This window comes from Corythoichthys intestinalis, chromosome 7 (assembly GCF_030265065.1).
Source record: "Corythoichthys intestinalis isolate RoL2023-P3 chromosome 7, ASM3026506v1, whole genome shotgun sequence".
Classification (NCBI taxonomy): domain Eukaryota; kingdom Metazoa; phylum Chordata; class Actinopteri; order Syngnathiformes; family Syngnathidae; genus Corythoichthys; species Corythoichthys intestinalis.
The window spans coordinates 13,794,163-13,821,055 of NC_080401.1; the positions used below are offsets into that span (position 1 = coordinate 13,794,163).

General features: G+C 39.4%; 1 protein-coding gene across 1 annotated transcript; it reads right to left on the reverse strand.

Annotated features, from left to right (window-relative positions):
• Window positions 1-240: 240 nt before the first annotated feature.
• s1pr4 (sphingosine-1-phosphate receptor 4) lies at window positions 241-5,064 on the reverse strand. The gene is made up of 2 exons (XM_057841573.1): window positions 4,975-5,064; window positions 241-1,809 (listed from the first exon to the last, which is right to left on the reverse strand). Exon 2 carries the CDS (start codon window positions 1,739-1,741, stop codon window positions 515-517), a length of 1,227 nt encoding a protein of 408 aa, XP_057697556.1. The 5' UTR covers window positions 1,742-1,809; window positions 4,975-5,064; the 3' UTR covers window positions 241-514.
• Window positions 5,065-26,893: the final 21,829 nt, after the last annotated feature.

Here is a 26,893-nt window from a genome sequence, read left to right on the forward strand (position 1 = left end):
TGAGATCCAATGCAAGAACACAGGTAATAAAGCGCAGTTCTGATATACATTGAACTTTTTGAGATTGATGTGAACAAAGACACCTTGGAAGGATTATTTAAAACTTGACTTTGTCGAGCTGATGTTAATGGGTTTTTACATTCATGAATCATTTTGAGTCTTATGGAGCCTGTCAAGGTTTCAATGACATATCCCCCTTCAGAGGAATGGAACAAGTAGAATACTGAATTTCATGTGGAATATTTATTAACATCCAATAAAAAACATCACCAAATGTTCCAGAGTAAAAAAATGCATACAATACATTTTCGTTCATACAAAACATATAAAAATATATCTTTAATTACAAATTTGAGGAAATATACAGTGCGTTTTATTAGAGGAAAAGCTACCTGCTTAAAATTGTTATTACCTGATGGCAAACCCAAGGTCAGGAAGCAGTTATACTATTTGTGTGTGTATGTGTAGCATGCTTCTCAGGTCCTGTTTATATGGGAGGGGTACACATTGTGGTCTAACCACTTGAAACCGAGAGGCAGCTGGTGGTAGAGCTCAGCCTGCATTTTTTCGAAGTCTTGCAGGCTTTTTTGGGGGTTGGTGGCGGGAAGGCAACACTGAGGTTCCTGACGTTGTTAAAACTGTTCCTCAGGCTGTCCTGTTTGCTCTCTGAGGTGCTGCTGGTGTCCTTGGAGGACAGCCCTTCTAGGCAACACAGGCCCTCCTTCAGGCAGCGGCGACACAGGAGCTGGGCCATTGCTCTCCTCATTTCGCTGCTGCCCAGGGCGTAGATAATAGGATTGACACCTGAGTTGAGCACAGCCAAGGAGATAAAGAAATCGGCGCTGAAGAGTGGCCTGCACTGCCGGGATGTGCAGAAGAAGTCCACCAGCAGTAGAAGGAACAGTGGCCCCCAGCAGAGCAGGAAGATTCCAACTATGATGATCACTGTCTTAAGAAGAGCCATGGAGCGTTTGCGGCACCGCTGGAGTCGCGCGCTTTTGTGCACGTGGCTATAGATTGCGCCATAGAGCACGCCGATAGCCAGGAGGATGAGGATGAAGAGGGAAAGGCAGAACAAGATGTAAGTTTTTGAGTAGAGTGGGAGAAGGGTGGAGCATTTGTCTAGACTGCACACACAGTTCCAGCCCAGCAAGGGAAGGAAGCCGATCACCAGCGCCAAAGCCCAGCAGAGGGCCACCAAGCCATAAATCCTAAAGAATGTGCTTCTAGCTGACTTCTGAGGCAGTGGCTTCATTATAGTCATGTATCGCTCCACGGCAATCAGCAACAAACTGAAAATGGAAGCAGCCAGGGTGACAAAAAGCATGCCCTCACGGAAAAGCCAAAGGGCAGGCGTCAGCTGGAAAGTCCAACTACCGGACATACAGATGTTGACCAGGTAGGCAACACCGGTCAGGAGGTCACTCAGTGTGATGTTGGCGATACACACGTACACCCATCGCCAACTGCGACGGATGCGGAAAACGACAGCCATCAACACAATGGAATTCTCTAAAATGATGAAAATGCTGATGAAAAGGAAAGCGATCATGGAGGCGCTTATGTTGTTTTGGGAGTTATAGACATTCCTGTTCTTCAGCCGGCCTGTGTGGTTGTAATGCAGGAAGATCACTTGGCTGATATCGGAGACGGTCGAAAGGGAGGTGTTGCCAGGGAAAGTGGATAAGTGATACAAGTGAGGGCAGGAAGATGAGGAGGTGAGGGAAGAGAGAAAATCCATGGTTAATCTTCACCACAATTGGGTTGAGGTGCCCAGACAGGCTTTTCAGACCACAGGACAACGCACACCTGTCAAGACAGAGAAGAAAGTATCTATTAATGCTAATACAATTGAGCTGATAGGCAGATGGATATTTACAACTAAAAAATAGTAATGATGTTTTCTTAAAGTGCATTTCTTTTTGCCCTGATTTGTGCCTTGTGCCTTGAGAAGTTTTGGTTGAGTCAACATCACTTCTATAAAATGGAAAAACCATCCAAAATATTAAATTTTTAAAAAATCAAATATTATGTAATGCTATACCAAAATGAAGTTTAGGTTAAATAGGTTAATTATTGACTGCTCTGTATTGTGAATTGCTGTTTTGTTTTGATCTGGTGATACAAGTGAATATTTGACAAGTGCAATTCACTTCTCCCACCAAGTCAGTAAGCTAAACAACATCCTGCCACTACCAGTTCACAGTGGATTCCTTCCAGTGAAAGTACTACCATAGATCCCGTAGGAGTAAAACAACTACAAAAAAAAAAAAAAAAAAGTAACAATACGCAAGGTATTTTGTTTGCAGGTTATGTGGAGGCCAAATGTTATCAATGTGCTTTTGTACAGTACAATACAGTATTATTGAGTGCTGTATTTCTTAATGAAAAAAAGAACAGTTTGGGTGTTTTGGGGTAGGCTGGAATGGATTAAATGCATTTCCATTCATTTCAATGTTGAAGGATGATTTGAGAACCATTTACAGCCAATGCACTACTGCATTCTAAACAATAATTAGCAATTAGGTGCATTTGGATAAAGTGCAATACACATGGAGAGTTGAAGTACAGGATACTGTCAATGTAGACGATAAGGCACACTTAAAAACCTTTATTTTTCCTAAATTTTGGCGGCGTGCCTTGTCTTTAATGACCTCAACCTATTTTGTTGGAGCATAACTTTAATTTCAGTCAATTGCTCAAGACACACATTCATATTTCATCAATCCCTAAATAAAATGACAAATAATAAATATAGCAAAAATTAAAATTCACAAGAAAAATGCATTACATTGATGCCCTTAAACATAATCCGGTGTGCGATCTGTATGGAAATAATCCAGTGTGCTAATTAAGAGTGTGACAATATCTCGAAACAGCGATATATCGCGATATTTTGCTACCCCATGGGTTATCGATATGCTCCCGCCAAGTATCGATACTTTTATTTAACATATTGGCCATACAATGGAGTATGGATGCTGTAAACTGCTCAATGTTTGTTGAGCAATTCCTTGGCGGTCCACTAGGGGCGCTCTGGAGTGGCGGTGAGGGTAAAGTGCGCAAAAGTTGTCTAGAGAAGAAGAGGAAGCTCCAAGTGGGTTGAAAAAATAAAAAAGCTTCGTGAGAACGGTGGAGGAAAAAATGAGAAAAATATTGCTACAAATCACACATGGGGACACATTTTAGATTTTACACCAACAAGAAAGGAAGTAAGGTGAACAAGGACTTTGCTGTATGCAAGAATTGTCTAAGAAAAATAAGTTTCACTAGGAGCTGGTGACGTGTTGGACACCGGAGTTTGTGAGCTTCGCTTACATCACTTGAGGTAAGAAGGTTTTGCAATGTAATTGACTTTTTAATTAACATGTATTATTTTGATGACATTTGATGTTGAATGATATAAAATAAACCAGGACCCTAAACTGGATGAAAATGAATATCGAACAAGCCCACATGAATTTACCGATTTATTTGATATTATTTGAGAACAACTGTCCATCTAGTTTACTACACAAACTGTTATTACTGTCATTTTGATACAATAAGCTATAAAAATGGTTTGAATATGTTCCAAGATATATAAAGTGATGTGCATGATAATTAATGTAGCCTACATATTAAAAATAGGTAATTATTGAATTTTTAATTTCTATACATTCAATTAATATTTTTTTTAATTCAATACTTCCAACACACAAAAAAATCAGGATTTCAACTCAAACGCTATGAAGTAGCTAATATTTTTTGTTTTATTTTGTTGTTTTTAAGGTGAGGAAGACTGTGACTGAGCAAGTCTGACATCTTAAATGCTGACGCAGATGGCGGAAGTGCTCAAACCAAGCAACAAAGGTCATATACAAAGAAAAGACCCACCAATTTTATCATTGCCCCACTCCAAGCTCAACTGCTGACACCTACGGCACTTTTTATTTATTATTATTATTTTTTTAAAGATTTAAAACTTTAAAGAAATTAAGGGTGCCATTCATCATGATCTCTCAAAGTGATATCAGTGGTCGTGGTTTGTTTCCTCTATATGTGCAGGGGCACAATTTGCAGTAGATTTATATTTTACAGCAATGTTGCACAGAAAAGGTGTCACTGTTTAATACATGACTTAAACAGTATTTTTTCTATTTTAATTTTTTTTTTTTTTCAACAGTTGTATCGTAGAATGTCATGTATCCAATTTCTGACCAATATATCGATAATCGCTATATCGTGATATAATCGTTATCGTGAGCCTTGTATCGCGAATCGTATCGTATCGTGAGGTCCCCTGAGGTTCCCACTCCTAGTGCTAATTGCTCGAATGTACTGTTTTCTTTAGAGTGCACTATCCTTGCCATTAGTATTTAAAAGCATTCTATCTGTTGATAAATTGAAAATTTGTTCAAAGTATTGAAAATGATGTCATTTTAATCATGCAACAACTACTTTTACTATCATTTAAACCATGGATTAATAATTCAACAGTTCTTTGAAACGCACTAGTTTGAACTCAAAGTTTGGGTCAAACGTGCCATGCACTTCCTCACTGGTGGTTTGCCAATTTAAAAAGTATCATTTAAATGCCTCCCTCATGTGGTGAACACAGCATGGACCAGGAGCAGATGCAGAAGGTATTTAAATCGCAGCAGGGTGCTCTTGAACTATTTATTCTAAAGCAAGTTGCATGCCCATAAAAAGTGTCAATAGAAACAGAAATGTGAAGTATTATACAAGTAAAATTATCATAATGTCTTTTCAGAAGGCTAATTTTGTTGTACAAAATCAATTTCTCAACCTTTGTTTCGGGATATGAAAAGCTTATATTCGTTCTCGAGAAACAAGACAAAATTATCTCACTAAGTACAAGTGAGTCTTTGTCATAAATAAAAATCTCAAATCTAAATTAAGCAAAACTACATTTTGTGTTTGTTAGTAATTGCTAATCATGAAACAGAATAATGATGTGCAGGGAATACTTACTGTGGCTGGCACTGGTGAGGATGCCGAAGGCATGAGAAGATGCACTTGTCGCTGACTACTGATTTCTGCAGCCCATTTGTGATAGGGAAGTAAACCCCGGTAAGTTAACACCCATCACACGTGTGCGATATGCAACACAGATTGCCATCATGTTGTCACATTTCTTGCACCACATCATGAAAATGCTGTAAGGTGAATTATAATCATTGCATCTCTTGGGGGTCTTTTAACTTTTTTTTTTTTTTTTTTTTTTTGCATTTTTGTCATTCATTCTGACTAACATGAGTTCCATAAGCATCTTTTACTGTGACTGCACATCAAGTGTATAGTCCCAAGTTGCCTAGTGAAAATGTGTACAGGAAGGCTAATTTCAAAATGTGCGCAAGGCCATTTGTAGTAAATGGCTCACAGCATTTGAGTATATGTGGCAAGCATCATACTTGCACTTACAAGACTGCGGCACAGAACATAAACCTCATGCCTCAAACTAGAATGCTTTTCTTCCCCAATAATTCTCAGAATGTACCATAGAAAAACAGGAAGCCTCCATGAGATGGTGGCGGTGCCCCTCCCTGCTGATATAAGTCATCACCACATCTGTGGTGCTCGTTTCGCCACAATGACATTATGAACTCTACACTCTTAAGCCATGCATTGCAAAGTTGACATTGACAAAGTGTCAAGGGTAGCACACACGTCAAAGGCCAAGTGCAAGTGACAAAAAAAATTAAGATTGTTCTTATTGAACAAAAGTAATATCTAATGTTATTTTAATCATTTTCAATGGAAATTGTAACAGTATTGATGGGATGTGACTGTATGTATGTATTAAAATAAATGTTGCTGTGTGTGTTTGGCCCTAGATTACTTCTTTGAAAAGTGCATTACTGCCACCAACAGATTTGGAGTGTAACACTCCACTATGTATTTTTAAGGGTATATTTTACAATACTGTGTATATTTGTGTGTTTGTATGGTTTTGTTTTGTTTTTTTTGTAGAGGGTTGGTAAATGGGATAATTAAGGACCATAACATTTTTAGAGTTGATCCAAACAAAGGTGCAGATGGATGCCACACGAGTCTGCTTGCATTCAACCTTTTATGTGTAGCAGTAGCCTTTTGATGGGCATAACTGGAACCAAAAGAAGTCTAAGTGGGTCACCCCCTACAATTCCAGTGTAAACTAGTAAACTAAACATGTTTAGAACACTTGGGCCTTGGTGGAGCTGTACAATGGTGGATTCACAGGTTGAAATTACAATATTTTGAATTTTCGCTCTCATGTGGTAAAAAAAAATATTGTATATGGTGTAGGAAAAGAAACAATTCAGGCCCTGTTTGTACTAGTATGGATAAGGTCATACAGAGTATTTCACGTACCAATGCCATCACTGTGGCAGTCACACGCATAGACAGATGAGCTAAAATCCCATGCTTGCAGCTTCAGGTGCCAACACACTCTTTGAGGGTATCGTGAGGGAGGTTTTCAAAACATAAAGACCAAAAAAACAACGATTTGCAAATCATGTTTAACCTATACAGTATTTCATTGGATACAGGACAAAGACATGATATTTAATTTTCAATATGATAACAATTATTGTTTTGAGCTAATATACATTATATTTAATTTTCAACATGATAACATTTATTGTTTTGCGCTAATATTCATTACCTTAGAATTTTATGGCTGCAACGTGTTTAAAAATGCAAAGATAGAGTCATGTTTACCAATGAGTAACATTACCTTCTCTTTCAATAAGAGTCGATAACAGTTTGAAAAATGAGGACACTAATTGTTGAGGCTTTGTTTGTGGAATTCTTTACCATTCTTGCTTTTTGTACAGTTTCAGCTGTTCAACAGTGAAGGGTCTCCTTTGTTTTATTTTACGCTTCATAATGCTTCACACATTTTCATTGAGAGACAGGTCCTGATTGCAGGTATGCCAGTCTAGTACCCGCACTCATTTACTACTAAGCAAAGCTGTTTTGGTATTGTCTTGCTTAAATAAACAGGGGTGTCAATGAAAAAGATGTTGCTTAGATGGCAGCATATTTTTCTCCAAAATCTTGATGATTGAAGGCCTCTCGGCTGTGTTGTTTTCTGCAAATATAGCAGCTTTTTCTCCTGAAGCTTTTATGGTGGCAAATAATCATTCTTTTATATTCAGTTGCACTTTATTTAGCATCTTTGTATAATATTTAAACAAGATGTATCATAAACATATTTTCGCAACAAGAATACGGCGTAAATAAATGCTTAACGGCACCAGGAAGACGTGGTGAGAGAGAACTTTCCCTCTTTTGCATCAGTGACCAAACATAAGTACATAATTCCTTTATTCACTGAAGGTTTTTGGTGTTTATTTCGGAATCGCTGCATTCGCGGCCATTTGTAACGCTACGTGCATATGTAGAACCGCAACGTTGAAAATTCTGATTGGGTACAAAATCTGACACAACACTGGCCTAGTACCAACATTTAAGTGAGTGTTACAAATAGGTCTGTAACGACGCAGATTTCAAATTGAATATGAAGATGAATTCGACACAGTTTTAATGTTTAAGTGGATAAAATAATTGCTCTCTGTGGTTCTAATATCGACTCAGTCAATAATACCTTGCAGCAATTCTTGGGGAGAAGAAAGAACTACATAAGTTGAATAAACAAACAAACACACAAATAAATAAAAACTTTTTTGAACCATAAACTTAAGTTCAAAATTTTGAACAATAAACTATGAACTGAACAATTCATTTTAAATTTTGTGAACGGCAATTTGAACTACCAAATCCTGCGGTTTATAGTCCAGTGCAGCTTATTTGTTGATTTATTTGGGTTAATAAGTAAACTTTACTTGACAGCGGCGTCATAAGATTTCTATAAAACCGTCATAATTATGACATGACACAATCGTGGGCATTAATGAATGCTCATGACAGATATCATTAAGTGCCATCCGGCAAATTATGTCAGTAACTCCATTTATATCATTATATCATCATTATATACCAGCTAGGATCTTTTACATCTAATGAAAAGTAAGATAATTTAGTGGATGACACAAAATTACATCCGTCATAAGCACTCAATCATGCTAATCGCAGTGTCATGTCATAATTATGACGGTCTTATGACAGTCTTATTGCGCCACTGTCAAATAAAGTGTTACCAAATACCATAACTAGCTACTAATGAAACAACTGGAACAGTAACTGAAGAAATAATTAGCACAGAACATGAATTACCTTGGTCTTTCTGAAAGAAAGAACAAGGTATTGTTATTGTGCAACTTTATTGTTCTTATTATTATTATTACCTTGGTCTTTCTGAAAGAAAGAACAAGGTTATGTTATTCTACAACTTTATTATTATTATTATTATTATTATGCAATGGTTTCTCCGCGTTTTTTCGGCGCGCCGCGCAGCCCGAACCGTACCACCGATCGGCACCGTTCAAGTATCGACACGACCGGAATTTTCGCGCGACGATGGGAATTTTTCAAACGACCCCGAAAAATTTTTCGTTCGCCCGTAAACGGCGATTTTCCGATTTTTTACAACTTTTTCAAAACGCTACTTGTCCTACAATTTTTGACCAAATCACATAATTTGGACATCAAAAATTCCGGGACGGTGGGGGGCATAAAGATTGTATACAGAATTTGGAAAAAAGTTACGGTTTTCCGGATATTTGCCAAAAACTATCCCATTCATTTCCAATGGGAAAAGTTCCCATTCACTTTCAATAGTATTTCCAATGGACTTTACATTGCATTGATGCCATTGACGGCCATGCATGTCGAATCTATTGATGCCAATGTACTTGGATTCATTTGACTATATGGATGTCGATGCCATTGACGGCCATGGACGTCCAAAATTTTTCCCATTCATTTTCAATGGGGAAAAAACTACACTTCCCCAAATCAACAGAAAATGACCAGTTATCAATAGTACGTCTCCCCCAAACGTTCCGAACTCCATTGACGCTTATGGGGGGTGCTGCCATTGACGGCCATGGACGTCCAAAATTTTTCCCATTCATTTTCAATGGGGAAAAAACTAAATTTCCCCAAATCATCAAAAAATGACCAGTTATCAATAGTACGTCTCCCCCAAACGTTCCGAACTCCATTGACGCTTATAGGGGGTGCTGCCATTGACGTCCATGGACGTCCAAAAATTTTCCCATTCATTTTCAATGGGGAAAAAACTAAATTTCCCCAAATCAACAGAAAATGACCAGATATTAATAGGACGTATACCCCAAACGTCCCCAATTCCATTTACGCTTATGGAGGGTGATGCCATTGACGTTCATGGACGTCCAAACTTCCCATTCATTTCCAATGGCATTTCTTCATGTTTGTTCATTCTATTGATGCCAATGTACTTGGATTCCATTGACGCCTATGTAAGTTGATACCATTGACGTCCATGGACGTCCAAAAATTTTCCCATTCATTTTCAATGGGAATTTTTTTTTTTTCCCCAAATCAACAGAAAATGACTAGATATCATTAGGACGTGTCCCCCAAATGTCCCCGATTGCATTGCCGCTTATGGAGGGTGATTCCATTGACGTCCATGGACGTCCAAACTTCCCATTAATTTCCAATGGCATTTCTTCATGTTTGTTCATTCTATTGATGCCAATGTACTTGGATTCCATTGACGCTTATGTAAGTTGATACCATTGACGTCCATGGACGTCCAAAATTTTTCCCATTCATTTTCAATGGGAATTTTTTTTTTCTCCCCCAAATCAACAGAAAATGACTAGATATCAATAGGACGTGTCGCCCAAATGTCCCCGATTGCATTGCCTCTTATGGAGGGTGATGCCATTGATGTTCATGGACGTCCAAACTTCCCATTCATTTCCAATGGCATTTCTTCATGTTTGTTCATTCTATTGATGCCAATGTACTTGGATTCCTTTGACGCTTATGTTAATTGATACCATTGACGTCCATGGACGTCCAAAATTTTTCCCATTCATTTTCAATGGGAATTTTTTTTTTTCCCCAAATCAACAGAAAATGACTAGATATCATTAGGACGTGTCACCCAAATGTCCCCGATTGGATTGCCGCTTATGGAGGGTGATGCCATTGACGTCCATGGACGTCCAAACTTCCCATTCATTTCCAATGGCATTTCTTCATGTTTGTTCATTCTATTGATGCCAATGTACTTGGATTCCATTGACGCTTATGTAAGTTGATACCATTGACGTCCATGGACGTCCAAAATTTTTCCCATTCATTTTCAATGGGAATTTTTTTTTTTTCCCCAAATCAACAGAAAATGACTAGATATCATTAGGACGTGTCCCCCAAATGTTCCCGATTGCATTGCCGCTTATGGAGGGTGATGCCATTGACGTTCATGGACGTCCAAACTTCCCATTAAATCCCAATGGCATTTCTTCATGTTTGTTCATTCTATTGATGCCAATGTACTTGGTATCCATTGACGCTTATGTAAGTTGATACCATTGACGTCCATGGACGTCCAAAATTTTTCCCATTCATTTTCAATGGGAATTTTTTTTTTTCCCCAAATCAACAAAAAATGACCAGATATCAATAGGACGTGTCCCCCAAACTTCTCCAATTCCATTGACGCTTATGAAGGGTGCCGCCATTGACGGCCATGGACGTCCAATTCTCCCAATCTTTTCTAATAGCTTTTACTTTGTTTAGTGCCATTGACTGGCATTATGGTCCATTCTATTGATAGACCTGAGTGGGGCTAAGATTTGTATCTCCACAGAGGAAAGACCAAGGTGTAATTTCTCCCGAAATTGCAGTTTCTAGTTATTCATCTTATTCTCCGCGTTTTTTTGAGCCAACGCACAGCCCAAACCGTAGCACCGATCGGCACCGTTCAAGTATCGGCACGACCGGATTTTTCGTGTGACGATGGGAATTTTTCAAACCGCCACGAAAAATTTTCCGTTCGCCCGTAAACGGCAATTTTCCGAAAAATAAAAAAAGTTTAAAAATGTATCTAGTCCTACAATTTTTGACCAAATCACATAATTTGGGCATCAAAAATTCCGGGACGGTGAGGGGCATAAAAGTTGTATACAGAATTTGGCAAAAATTTACGGTTCCCCGGAAATTTGCCAAAAACTTTCCTATTCATTTTGAATGGAAAAAAAACGCGCGCTTCACAGCCCGAACCGTTAGACCGATCGGCACCGTTCAAGTATCGGCACGACCGGAATTTTCGCGTGACACAGGAAACTTTACAAATGGCCCCGAAAATTTTTCCGTTCGTCCGTAAACGGCAATTTTCCGTGAAAAAAAAAAAAGTTTCAAAATGTATCTAGTCCTACAATTTTTGACCAAATCACATAATTTGGGCATCAAAAATTCCGGGACGGTGAGGGGCATAAAAGTTGTATACAGAATTTGGAAAAAAATTACGCTTCCTCGGAAATTTGCCAAAAACTATCCCATTCATTTCGAATGGGAAAAGTCCCATTCACTTCCAATGGGATTTCCAATGGAATTTACATTGCATTGATGCCATTGACGGCCATGCATGTCGAATCTACTGATGCCAATGTACTTGGATTCAACTGACTATATAGATGTCGATGCCATTGACTGCCATGGACGTCCAAAATTTTTCCCATTCATTTTCAATGGGGAAAAAACAAAATTACCCCAAATCAACAGAAAATGACCAGATATCAATAGGACGTGTCCCCCAAACTTCCCCAATTCCATTGACGCTTATGAAGGGTGCCGCCATTGACTTACATGGACGTCCAAAATTTTTCCCATTCATTTTCAATGGGGAAAAAACTAAATTTCTCCAAATCAACAGAAAATGACCAGATATCAATAGGACGTATATCCCAAACGTCCCCAATTCCATTTACGCTTATGGGGGGTGCTGCCATTGACGTCCATGGACGTCCAAAATTTTACCCATTCATTTTCAATGGGAAATTTTTTTTTTTCCCCAAATCAACAGAAAATGACTAGATATCAATAGGACCTGTCCCCCAAATGTCCCCGATTGCATTGCTACTTATGGAGGGTGATGCCATTGACGTCCAGGGACGTCCAAACTTCCCATTCATTTCCAATGGCATTTCTTCATGTTTGTTCATTCTTTTGATGCCAATGTACTTGGATTCCATTGACGGTTATGTAAGTTGATACCATTGACGTCCATGGACGTCCAAAATTTTTCCCATTCATTTTCAATGGGAATTTTTTTTTTTTCCCCAAATCAACAGAAAATGACTAGATATCATTAGGACGTGTCCCCCAAATGTCCCCGATTGCATTACCGCTTATGGGGGGTGATGCCATTGACGTCCATGGACGTCCAAACTTCCCAATCATTTCCAAAGCCATTTCTTCATGTTTGTTCATTTTATTGATGCCAATGTACTTGGATTCCATTGACGCTTATGTAAGTTGATACCATTGACGTCCATGGACGTCCAAAATTTTTCCCATTCATTTTCAATGGGATTTTTTTTTTTTTTTCCCAAATCAACAGAAAATGACTAGATATCATTAGGACGTTTCCCCCAAATGTCCCCGATTGCATTGCCGCTTATGGAGGGTGATGCCATTGACGTTCATGGACGTCTAAACTTCCCATTCATTTCCAATGGCATTTCTTCATGTTTGTTCATTTTATTCATGCCAATGTACTTGGATTCCATTGACGCTTATGTAAGTTGATACCATTGACGTCCATGGACGTCCAAAATTTTTCCCATTCATTTTCAATGGGAAATTTTTTTTTTTCCCCAAATCAACAGAAAATGACTAGATATCAATAGGACCTGTCCCCCAAATGTCCCCGATTGCATTGCTACTTATGGAGGGTGATGCCATTGACGTCCAGGGACGTCCAAACTTCCCATTCATTTCCAATGGCATTTCTTCATGTTTGTTCATTCTTTTGATGCCAATGTACTTGGATTCCATTGACGGTTATGTAAGTTGATACCATTGACGTCCATGGACGTCCAAAATTTTTCCCATTCATTTTCAATGGGAATTTTTTTTTTTTCCCCAAATCAACAGAAAATGACTAGATATCATTAGGACGTGTCCCCCAAATGTCCCCGATTGCATTACCGCTTATGGGGGGTGATGCCATTGACGTCCATGGACGTCCAAACTTCCCAATCATTTCCAAAGCCATTTCTTCATGTTTGTTCATTTTATTGATGCCAATGTACTTGGATTCCATTGACGCTTATGTAAGTTGATACCATTGACGTCCATGGACGTCCAAAATTTTTCCCATTCATTTTCAATGGGATTTTTTTTTTTTTTTCCCAAATCAACAGAAAATGACTAGATATCATTAGGACGTTTCCCCCAAATGTCCCCGATTGCATTGCCGCTTATGGAGGGTGATGCCATTGACGTTCATGGACGTCTAAACTTCCCATTCATTTCCAATGGCATTTCTTCATGTTTGTTCATTTTATTGATGCCAATGTACTTGGATTCCATTGACGCTTATGTAAGTTGATACCATTGACGTCCATGGACGTCCAAAATTTTTCCCATTCATTTTCAATGGGAAATTTTTTTTTTTCCCCAAATCAACAGAAAATGACTAGATATCAATAGGACCTGTCCCCCAAATGTCCCCGATTGCATTGCTACTTATGGAGGGTGATGCCATTGACGTCCAGGGACGTCCAAACTTCCCATTCATTTCCAATGGCATTTCTTCATGTTTGTTCATTCTTTTGATGCCAATGTACTTGGATTCCATTGACGGTTATGTAAGTTGATACCATTGACGTCCATGGACGTCCAAAATTTTTCCCATTCATTTTCAATGGGAATTTTTTTTTTTTCCCCAAATCAACAGAAAATGACTAGATATCATTAGGACGTGTCCCCCAAATGTCCCCGATTGCATTACCGCTTATGGGGGGTGATGCCATTGACGTCCATGGACGTCCAAACTTCCCAATCATTTCCAAAGCCATTTCTTCATGTTTGTTCATTTTATTGATGCCAATGTACTTGGATTCCATTGACGCTTATGTAAGTTGATACCATTGACGTCCATGGACGTCCAAAATTTTTCCCATTCATTTTCAATGGGATTTTTTTTTTTTTTCCCAAATCAACAGAAAATGACTAGATATCATTAGGACGTGTCCCCCAAATGTCCCCGATTGCATTACCGCTTATGGGGGGTGATGCCATTGACGTCCATGGACGTCCAAACTTCCCAATCATTTCCAAAGCCATTTCTTCATGTTTGTTCATTTTATTGATGCCAGTGTACTTGGATTCCATTGACGCTTATGTAAGTTGATACCATTGACGTCCATGGACGTCCAAAATTTTTCCCATTCATTTTCAATGGAATTTTTTTTTTTTTTTCCCAAATCAACAGAAAATGACTAGATATCATTAGGACGTTTCCCCCAAATGTCCCCGATTGCATTGCCGCTTATGGAGGGTGATGCCATTGACGTTCATGGACGTCTAAACTTCCCATTCATTTCCAATGGCATTTCTTCATGTTTGTTCATTTTATTGATGCCAATGTACTTGGATTCCATTGACGCTTATGTAAGTTGATACCATTGACTTCCATGGACGTCCAAAATTTTTCCCATTCATTTTCAATGGGAATTTTTTTTTTTCCCCCAAATCAACAGAAAATGACTAGATATCATTAGGACGTGTCCCCCAAACTTCCCCGATTCCATTAACAATTATGAAAGGTGCCGCCATTGACGTCCATGGACGTCCAATTCTCCCATTCATTTCTAACGGCTTTTACTTTGTTTTTTGCCAATGACTGGCATTATGATCCATTCTATTGATAGACCTGAGTGGGGCTAAGATCTGTGTCTCCACAGAGGAAAGACCAAGGTGTGTAATTTCTCCCGAAATTGCAGTTTCTAGTTTTGATTGTTATTTACATCTGTAACGCTGCAATGCAATGAGGGATGTTGGACGACAACAGTGTTGACAGCAGGTGGAAGCAGAGGTTGACTGTCTCTCCCAAGGGAGCAATGATGGCCAAATGAAGGTTTTTGAAGCAATGAAAGTTTTGCAGCCAATTAGTTCAAAGTTTCATTGTGGTTCATTTGGTTTTATGACAGTCTTAGAATGCCGCTGTCAAATAAAGTTTTACCGGTTGATATCTTTTGGTGTAAATATCCATTACACTTTGAGGACTGTAACGGCTTATAGTCCAGTACGGCTTATCAATGAAAAAATGCTGTTTTCTTGTCAAATTTGGTGGGTAGCGGTTTATAGTCAGGTGCGCCTTATAGTCCGAAAATTATGGTAGTTCATGTCCAAAATGAAGGTTCCCAACACTGTATTGATGTGGAATTTTTGATACAGTACTGTCTGAGGGATTGACTGCAAAGATCCAATGAATTCTCCAGATTCTCTGAAACTTTTGAAATTATGGACCATAGATGATGAAATCCCTGAATTCCTTGCAGTTATACCATGATGAACATAGTCCTTAAACTTTTTGACTATTTTCTCATGTACTTGTTCACAAACAGGTGAACCCCACCCCATCTTTGCTTGTGAAGTGAGCAATTCAAAGAAGCTCCTTTTATCCCTAATCATGGCACCCACCTGTTCCTAACTAGCTTGTTAAATCACTTGTGGGATTTTTGCCACCTTTTGGAACATGTTGTAGCCAGTTTAAACATTAAATGTCTTGTCTTTGTTGTGTATTCAATTAAATGTAGGCTGAACATTATGTGCAATCATTGTGTTCTGTTTTTTTATTTGTGTTTACCACAAGGCCCCAACTCCATTTGAATTGGGGTTGTAAAAATGTCCACCTCACATTTCTGAGATCAAGTGTTCAATTCCGGGCTCCAGCCTTCCTGTGTGGAGTTTTCGTGTTCTCCCTGTGCCTGCGTGGGTTTTTTCCGGGTACTCAGTTTCCCACATCCACACCCCAAAACACGAACGGGAGGCTGACTGAACCTAGGTCTGAGTGCGAATGGTTGTCCGTCTCCTAGTGCCCTGCGATTGGATGGCAACCAATTCAGGATGTACCCTGCCTACTGCCCATAGTTAGCTGAGCTTAGCTCCAGCACCCCGTGACCCTTGTGAGGATAAGCGGCTCGGAAAAAGAATGAAATCTTCATGTGGACGTAAATAACTCCACATTGAAATAATGCCTCTTCTAAATGTGGATAAAAATGTGATCTGCCAAATGCAAGGACAACACAAACACAGAGTGAATATACTGAGCCTATAATGTGAGCTTGATGTCAGAGAAATACAGCTTAGTGACCAGTGGTGGGAGTAACGACGTTATAAATAACGCCGTTACGTAACAGCGTTATTTTTTTCAGTAACGAGGTAATCTAACTAATTACTTTTTCCGCTGTTACAACGCCGCGCCCGTTACTGACGGTCAAAAGCGGTGCGTTACTTACTCTGAATAAATTGAAGAAACTACCAGTACCAGCCGTGTGGAGTCGACTCTCTGCTCTGTTGATTTGTCATCCAAGACTTGGGGTGCGTTCAGGTTCGAGAATAGCGCACGTACTTCTGACTCCAAGCTGTTTGTCCCTGCTCATTCAATTAGACAATGCTTTCCAAAGTTTGGTAACGTTTCTGTGTTTGCTACACCTGATGCTAGCCTCGTTCCCATCTCCCACTGTTAGCCAGCAATAATTCTGCTTCCATCTTGAGGACGGCAGACGCTTTGAAGGTGACATGAATTGTCGGGAAACGAGCCTACCTAAATGCAGCCCCTCGAGAGATGCGGTGGAAGTGATTGTGATTGGCTGAGGGTTAGAGTCATGTGTTGTGGTAAGCCAATCAGAGCCGGTGATTTCACAAGCAAACCGGAACAGCGCGTGCGGCAAACACACACACGCAAAACAGATGCACAGGGTCGGGATGGCAGAGCATTCAGAAGAAAAATTGTCCTTTAAGAGGTGGAGATATAGACACTATTTCAAGTATGTCGAAATTATGGGAAAGAACCTGCATGTAATGTGTAATTTATGTCCCGGGGCAAAGCTTTTGTCGACATCTGTGGTAAGCAATTAAAATCTGCTCAAGCACCTAACAAGTTAACTACCTGTCTGTTCTTCTCTATTCCACTGACTCGAATACTGCTCAGAAAATTTCAAATTCTTTGACATACAACAAGTTCTTTTTAAAGTAACGGAAATAGTTACTTTCCCTGGTAACTTGTTACTTTTACTATAGAGTAATTCAGGTAGTAACTCAGTTACTTTTTGGAAGAAGTAGTGAGTAATGTAACTAATTACTTTTTTAAAGTAACGTGCCCAACACTGTTAGTGACACAAAAACGCCTGCGTCACATAAAGTCGAGTCACATTTATTTGTGTAGCCCTTAATCACAACAATGTGTCAAAGGGCTTCACAGGTCCACAGCTGAAAACAAACAACACATACAAAAACAAAGCTCTAGCCCAGGCCAACTAAGTGCTAAAGCATTTTATATTTGGCTTATTTAGGTATGTATTATGGAAACTTTTTCTTCCCATGTGCATACAGAAACTTCAGGTATCACTTGAAATGCATATGATGGCACGAACAGATATACAGAACAGTAGGCAGAACAGTAAACTTGACCTGCGATATAAATACAGTTTTAGAAAGTCAGCTTTCTCTATTTCTCTATTTTACATTCAAGAAGAAAAGTCCCTTATCACTGTAAACAAAGAATAATCTACATGTAAAAGGAGTGACACACTTATTTGACCTACATTTTGGGACTAATGAGGCATGATATTCATAGGCCTCTCCCTTGTAACACCAGTAACTCTTTTCAGACAGAGGTTCTTCTTTTTCATATTAAAAAAACAAACAAAAGAAGCAAATGAATTCATTCATGTGACACAGCGTTGGGTACAACCTTTGCATTTGAAATTGCAATTGTCAAACTTTGCATTTTTTTGGTTGAAGTTTACATTTGGTCTTTAGTGCATTTTACAGAGAGCCGGTTCTAATATTTTTACTCAAACTTCTCAGAGTGTCATACCACGACGACCAAAAGGTAAACATGACAAAATCGGGTATTCTTATATCAATTGGCGCTCTTTGACTTGTGCAGTCTGGTCAGCGTAAAACATAAAATGATTATGGTATAAAACTGAGTTGTCATAATCATGCTATTTAGATGGCACGCGATTGTAAATAGAGAAAGGAAAAGGCGTGAGCAACACCCTGTTGACAGTTGAAAACACCCTCATTCTCAATGTGTAACTTCAAACAGCAGTTTAACCACAAAAGTCATGTTTACCTCAGTTGTGTTTTAAACGTGCCAACTCTTCTCACAATGCTGATGTACACAAACAGTTCCTTGGTACCACACATGCGCAAACACTTATATTTACCATTGCTGCTTCTTGAAAAGGGAGCGTTCATTTAGGGAACGGTGGGTCAAAATTTTTCGTAGAGGATTGCGGGTGAAGATAGACGGATGCATGATTTGACAACAGTGGGAGAAAAGAAAAGTGAACCTCTTGAAATTAAATATCTGCAATATTTGTAATATTCATAAAATGTGCTATGATTCTTACGGAGCCCCCCCGGGTGCCAGGGTAGAAAAAAAAAATCATAGCTAATCTGTACCCCAGTTTAGTAATCTGTGGGTACAGTTTACTAATCTGTACCCACAGTTTACTAATCTGTGGGTACAATTTAGTAATCTGTACCCACAGATTACTAAACTGTACCCACAGTTTAGCGGCTACTAAAAATAGCTAACTGACAAATAAACACTCGTTGAATTAAGCACGCACGGACATGACAGCAGCACAGAAAATGTGCAAACACAACATGCCATATTGATTGATGACACCTGAAAGTGAATTTTAGACGGCTACCCAAGAAAACGTGCAATAGTTACCTTTTAAAACCCCTTTGTTCGCCGAGGGCAAAATGTGCAGGTTCTTGCTCGGGCAGCCCCTCGGCGTTTGGATTCTCCGCCAAACATTGGTGAATACTGTTTTCCGGGTCATTGCTAAACTGTGGGTACAGATTATTAAAATGTGGGTACAGTTTAGTAATCTGTGGGTACAGATTGGTAAACTATGGGCACAGATTACTAAAATGTACCCACAGATTGCTAAACTGTGGGTACAGATTACTAAACTGTGGGTACAGTTTGGTAAACTGTGGGTAAAGATTGCTAAACTGTGGGTACAGTTTAGTAAACTGTGGGTACAGATTACTAAACTGTGGGTGCAGTTTAGTAAACTGTGGGTACAGGTTAGGAAACTGTACCCACAGACTACTAAACTGTGGGTACAGATTAGCTATGATTTTTTTTTTTCTACCCTGGCACCCGGGGGGCTCCGTAAAGTTACACAACCATCATGGTGAATTTGACCTTTAAACTTTAAACTTAAGATTTGTTCATTTCACTCAAATTCGTCGGAGGCTGGTGTGAGTTCATGCCCCAGCAACACAATTATGTTGATGTCAGGAATGTATACAAAGACAATTTATCAGTCAAGAGTTAGAAAATGTGTGCGATTTTGATGATCAAGCAACATTGTATTCTCACTTCATGCAAAATGAATAGTGAATGTAGTAATGAATAATTTCCAAACAGTACATACTTTCCCCTCCCCCAGTAGTTTACAGTATCTATCTCAAAAAGTTTATGAGAAACCCTAAAATTGTGAGGTATGTAGAAGATGTTGGTCAATAAATTACATACTGTTTTAGAGGAGAGCAACCGAAGGAGCTGCCACACACATTACAAGGCCATGGTGCTGTGAATATATCCATTTGTGTGAGGAAGTCAGCATCTTGTGGTCAGAAAGTAGCATTACAAAGTTTGGAAATTGGACTTTGACTCTGCACGTCCTAAACCTGCTAGAAAAAAAGAAGCATTTTATTGGCGGGGTACTGTTTTTGTCACATTTTTCAAGTCGGGCCTTCCTTTTATTTTATTTTTAATTTACACCAAAGAGTTCAATTCACAGGATTTGGAAAATATATACCAAATGTGGGGTTCTCCACAATACGGCCGCCCTGTTTTTACTTGGGGAACATGACGCTATAAATCCTCACTTGGTCTTGAGTGAAGCTGTGGGCTCGATGAACCTGTTCGTTGAAGTGAAGAACAGCCACAATTGTCCTTAAAAAAAAATAAAAAAATTTTTTAAAAAGTATTTTGTAAATCTATGGTCCAATTCAGTGGATGAAATAGTATTGCCATGTAATATTTATATTGAACATGTGTTTCAATCTGATTATTGTTATTCACAGCATAACAAACAAAGATTATATTAAGAAACTGGGCACAATAGTACCTGCTAAGTGTCCCTTCATAAGAGAAGGCAAACATTTTAGGTGTAAAGTGGTTAATCAAACTTTGGAATGCTTCCAAATAAGAAGTCTGGTAGACCGGAGACAGACGGCGGACGCAAGCCCACAGTTTGGAGTCACAGATCAGGTTTCTCCAACTCATTGGTCAACATTGTGTCTGCAAAATACCAGACAGAACCAAATGTGTACTGTACACACATTTGTCCTTGAACAAAGCAGCGTTTTGTGAAAAACAGTAGTGGAATTGCACTTTTTGTAATGGAATGCAAACTTACAAGTAGTAACCAAAGGCTTCTTCAATTCCTAACCTTCCAAAAGACCATGGCTGCTCCTGGGGAAATTGCCTTTGAAGCCTGAGTCATCATCCTGGACATGGCTCAGTACTGACTGACATTTGTTGAGGACAACCCTGGGGTTCCCTAGTCGCATCGACACAACAGACCAGTACAAATGGTTGACAATCCTGCCAAGCCAGAGTTTTAGGGCTTCAAACCCAGGCATCTTACAGCAGTTCTGCAGCTTTTTCTTCAAACTTTGAAAAGAATTACATAGGTGTGCAAAATATGCTATAAACAGCACTGTGTGCATAAATCATATCACCTTTGCCAGATGTCAAAGAGATGCTTAATGTGTGGGAACTGTTGTCCGACGAGCTTGTCGACAATGTCGATCCGTCACCAGAGTTCCCACATGCACAAACTCCTCCAGCACACGTAGAAACATTGTAAGCAGTTACTCACAATAGCCCCTTTCACATACACCTGAACACTGTTTAAAGGGGCAGCCCTTGTATGTGAAAGCAATTTCCCGGGTCGACTGACACGGAGATTACGTGGACATTTGACGGGTCCGTCTACGTGGACATCTGACTTTCCGAGGAAGCGGTGAGCGTGAAAGCAAGCGTTAAATTTCCGGGTCACAGCACAATGGCTGATAACATAAATATCATTGCGGGCCAATCCTCACTTCCTCTTTCTTCGCAATAAGACGAAGAGCGGTAAACTAACATCATACTTTTTCCAAATGAAATGTTGGTTTTGTTCCTATAGGGCCAGAGGTTGCGCTAGACTTTTTCGTTGTCTGTCATTTTGACTGACAGGGTCATAAAAATCCGGTCATAATCTATTTTTACCCGTCACTTAAATTTTTAAAATCATAATAATGTCATATTCACAAGTATTTAGTTTTCATTCATTTTTAATTAATATTCTGTCCGAACAAGCTTAACAGAGAATCCACACCGTGCCATCACACATCAAGCAGATGAATATGTAACTTTTTCTCCGCAGTGACAAAAACAGCTGACTGTGGCCCCAGTATGTAGGCTACGAGCCGACCTAAGCATAGCTTTAGCTTTTTTAATCGACGCGACTGACAATGACATTCTCCTATTTCAACAAGCTATCCTTTACCATCAGCCCTGTCTTTTTTATATATCCTCTGGTTGTCCTACGTCTCTTACCATTCTTGGGGGTAATTTAGTTAGCTTTGTGTAGCGATCGCAAATGCTACTCAGTGACAGCCAACGAACACTTGTAATTTTTTCATTGATAACATATCTTAATCCTATAATTTATTTACACTTCCCCCTTACTAAAGTTGTTTTTTTTATATATATAACAGAAACGGTAACAGTGGCAGTCAAATACCATTGTAATTGTTTTCAGGTCATTCATTGTCAGACAGAAGCAGTACGGCACAACGTTACGCTAAAAAAATAAGTTAAAAATATAAAAATGGCTTACCTCTTTGTCCTCTGAAAGACCATGCCAACCCATCATAATGTTTACTGCATATGAAACGTGAATGGATTCGATGAGCTGGTGTTAAAGTCCGCGCAAGTTGATTCGGTCTTCACATTTTTTCCTCCCTAGTTTTTGGTTCCCGGAAACGTATGAAGAAAACATCCTTCACGTGTCGTAATGTCTAGGGTCGTTTCTACGAGTTCCAAAAAAGCAATGCGTGATCGGCATGTTCCTTTTTGAAAGATTACCGGAGAAAAGTAGCACTTTTTACGTTGGGTCTATGCGAGGGTGGGTCTATAATGTCCCACTTCGGCTTTACTTCCGCTTTACGATGCGACGTCACGGTCTAAAAATAGCCTGCGTGCGGTACGCCATTGCGTGCCCACTTGTGCATAATCAAATGTCTCAAGTGGGATTGCTGCAGAGGCTGTCCTTCATCCTCCACTGCATCAGTCCCTCTTTTTTCACCTCTTTTTTCAACACCATCGTCGTTTTGGGGCTTTTTGAAGAAACTTCGGGCACTCAGTTGCCTTGACATTTTTCCGAGTAAGGCCAACGACGTCATGCATCAAGAGAAACAATAGCTAATTAATATGCTCATTCGCCACCCTGTGGTCTGGGGTGTGAATTGCAACCTGTCAAAATGACAGATGGACTTCATTTTTTTCCGTCACCGTTTTAAAAAACCGGTCAACGACGGAAAATATTCGGTTAACGCGACCCCTGTATAGGCCGCTACATACATTTACACAGATTTTTTTTTTTTTTTTTACATTTTATCAAAGTTTTTACCAGTGTTCACCTGGCTGTTGAGTTTGGTGAGTTTTGAAACATTCTAAGGGGGTCAAACTAGGGCTCAAAGCGTCGGCGGGACAAAGAATGACTTCTAGGGGGCGCTACATAGTGTATTTGGAATTTGTCTATACACGGTATCAAAGATTGCACCTGTCTTGACCTGCCTGCCGATTTTGGTGCATTTTGAAGCATTCTAAGGGGGTCAAATTGAGCTCAAAGGGGCTGGGGAACAAAGAATAACTATAATACAATAATAAAACCGAGGAACCACAATATGTTACCGAAAAAAAACATTGTCACCTGCATGTCCATATTGTTCAGTTATGGATTTGTTCTACGTCAAATAAAATCAAATCAGCTTTTATTTGTTTAGACCAAATGACAACAACAGTTATCTCTAGGAGAAAACTAAAAATGTTTTAAGGGGAAGTAGCCCTACGCTGGATTTTGACCTACTAGAGCAGGGTTCACTAAATCCGGACTTCGGTGCCACTTTTCCTGTCGTGTTATCCATGTCTCCCTCCTCCAACACACCTGAATCAAAATAATCAGGATCATTATCAGGCTTCTGGAGAGGTTGCTGATGACATAATCATTTGATTCAGGTGTGTTAGGGGTGAGAGACGTGGAAAACACGACAGGAAAAGTGGCACCAAGGTCCAGATTTAGTGAACCCTGTACTAGAGCATTGTAGCTTTTTTATTTATTTATTTATTTATTTTTTTTTTTTTTGCCCTTCCAGGTAAGACAAATGCCCACCCAGACCTGGCATCCTGGTAACACAACTGGTTCAAGGGTTTATTAAATGCAAACAAAAATACAAGCGATCGCGGAAAAGCGGGAATAACACAATGGGTCCGTGACAGTAGGTCGAGGGGGATCAATAATACTAACCTAACAGAGAGCCAATAAGACAACAAAACAAATACACTCAAATACCAGCACAACATAGGCCAGGGATTTCAAAACAAGGGCGGCAGACGAACAAGCCAGCAAATGCACGAAATTCGAAAGTACAAGGTGTCGAATGGTGCCCTGCAAGTTACTATCTCGGCACCCTACAATTGGATCGCCTGGGCTTAAATAGTCTTGATGAGCTTGAATTGGCTGCAGTTACGACGTCGGGAACGCTCCCACAACTGGCTCTGTAACAAAACACGATCTGACCAACAGAATGTGACAGCCGATGCCGACCAAAAATGACGTAATGTACAGTTTATGAAATTGCGCCAGCAGCTCTCCATGCACAGAGAGCACTGAGTGGGCAACATGGGACAAGTCTGTGAAAGTGTCTAACCTGCGTCATTCCCGGGATATCTCTCCATGTGTGAAAGCAATGACGCGAGTAAATGCCACATCACCTTAAGGCTGAGTTATTCTTCTGCAGCAGACCTACGTCCCCAAGGCAGACCCGATTTACAACCCTTCACCGTAGCCTGACGTGCATCTCCACAATTTTCTGACTTTGCGTCACGTCGATGCGTGGAGACATGATGCAAACGGACTGGGATAGGTCCGCTCAGACTGTTGTTTCCAGTTCAGCGCGAAATCACCGCTATTTACAAACATTCTTGTGCTAACGACTACCTCCGCAACGTCTTCTGCGTCGCCTGTGCCTCAACATTTGTATGATCCACATTTGTTGTTCAATGTTGATGAGCTGAAGATCCACATTCAAGCGTTCCATCTCTGTTGGCAATGTTGTGTAACTGGAAGAAAACTTGAGGAAGTCGACAAGAGTCCCCTAAAACCGTACAAACACAACGCCACAACCCTCCAGTGGCTTGGCGGTGAATTACAGAGCAACGCGTCCCTTGCCGTAGAACTGTTGAATGGTCATTGACGCCGTAGTCGCTATACCATCACCGCAACATAGAATCATAACACAGGCTTTACGTGGGAATATACTGGGATATGTTTGTGAAAGGCGCTAATGTTGCTCATTACATGAGTATTCTTTACACTAAATACTTTTTAAAAAAACTTGTACTAGAGTACATTTTTGGGATGAGTACTTTTACGTGACTAATATTATTTTTAACTCATTTGCTCCCAAAAACGAATAAATAAGTTCTATTTTTAATTGTTTCAGTGTCCCAAAGACATATTTATACGTCTTTTATGTTTTTTTTCCACAAGAGACATCTCTAGGTTCTGATGCAACTTCGCCCCAAAGCACAACGCTGAAAATCCATTTTAAAGCAATAAAACTGGCCACTGGAGGGCAGTAGCGCATTTGGTAAGAACTCATATCGGACCATGAAAAGTAGTAAATGAAGAGAAGTAGTCAGGAAACGGAAGTTGGAAGAAGTAAGAAGCGTGAGAAAAATGTGGAGAACGATGTCAAACACAAGGTACATGCCCCACACAAGTTCCCTAGGTGAATTCTGTTATGAGTAGGGCTGCAACTATGGATTATTTTCATAATCAATTATTCGGACGATTAATTAAACGGTTAATCGGATAAATGTCACTTCTTTCTATTACCTGCACAATTTACAGTGTATCACAAAAGTGATTACACCTCTCGCATTTCTGCAGATATTTAAGTATATCTTTTCATGGGACAACAGTGACAAAATGACACTTTGACACAATGAAAAGTAGTCTGTGTGCAGGTTGTATAATAAAGTTAATTTATTTCCCCCTCAAAATAACTCAAAATATAGCCATTAATATCTAAACCCCTGGCAACAAAAGTGAGTACACCCCTTAGAAACTACGTACATCCCTAAATGCCCTAATTGAGTACTGCTTGTCATTTTCCCTCCAAAATTTCATGTGACTCGTTACAGGAGTGCTGTCAGCATTGCTGCAGAGATTAAAGAGGTGGGGGGTCAGCCTGTTCGTGCTTAGACCATACGACGCACTCTACATCAAATTGGTGTGCATGGCTGTCACCCCAGGAGGAAGCCTCTTCTGAAGACTGTACACAAGAAAGCCCGCCCGTCTCATCAGACTATAAGACATGGTTTCAGTAATCCATGTGCTTTGTTGACATGTCGTCAGCAAACTATTTGCGGGCTTTCTTGTGTACAGTCTTCAGAAGAGGCTTCCTCCTGGGGTGATATACTTAAATATCTGCAGAAATGCGAGGGGTGTACTCACTTTTGTGATACACTGTACCTTGAAGTTGCTTTCGGCATGTTGTAAGTAGCAATGAAGACAGAATGGATTACTATTTCCTTTAACTGTATCAATTATCAAATTCATTAATCAAGTTAATCGATTAGTCGTTTTGGCCTTATTAAGAAGCTAGTTTAGACAGTAAGATGTCAGATAATTGGCAAAAATGTGAATTGTTGCTTTTCAAAGTAAAAGCTGATTTTTGTTCATGTCATACTTTGATTTAACAAAAATATAATGAAGTCTGATAATATTTACAACTGAGAAGTTATATTTACAACTGAGAAGTTATATATATGTTACAATTTCAAGAATTAAGACAAGTTTAAGTTGAAGAAGCGCCTGAACGATTAATCGGTTATCAAAATAGTTGTTGATTAATTTGCTAATCAATTAGTTGTCGAGTAATTAATTAATTGTTGCACCTCTAGTTATGAGGTAGTTGTCACTTCACATGTCACCCTCTGAAATTCACCCACACAGGACGCCAGGCGTAACGGAACAGAACGGTCGGGTTGCACGGTCGGGTCGACAGCCGCAGCCACAACAGCGTCGTCTCTCAGTTCAATAGTTTAGTTATATGTAAATAAATTGTTACTTTGCTATTAAAAGCGCTATTTGTCTTGTTGTTTATGTTATTTTGTGAAGGAAAACATTATTCAGATGTTTGGGATGTCACAAAAGTAAAAATTATTGTGTTAAAGTCAATGTTTGAAATGTATGCTTTTACAAAAAGCTCAATTTCTCAGGTTTTTTTTTTTCATCAGAAATTGGAAAATTGCTCAAACTAAGCTATTTTCGAATGCTGATTTCTAAAGGATGGAAAAGATATGAACTGACATTTTTGTCCTGCTGAAAGAAGAGAGTCTTATCTTTCTTTTAGTGGGTTCCATGTTTATATAGCAATAGAACAAAATTTTCTGTGGGCC

Bases quoted from the DNA above. Each gene is read 5' to 3' on its own strand.
- s1pr4 (XM_057841573.1), bottom strand. From the start codon at position 1,741: ATGGATTTTCTCTCTTCCCTCACCTCCTCATCTTCCTGCCCTCACTTG.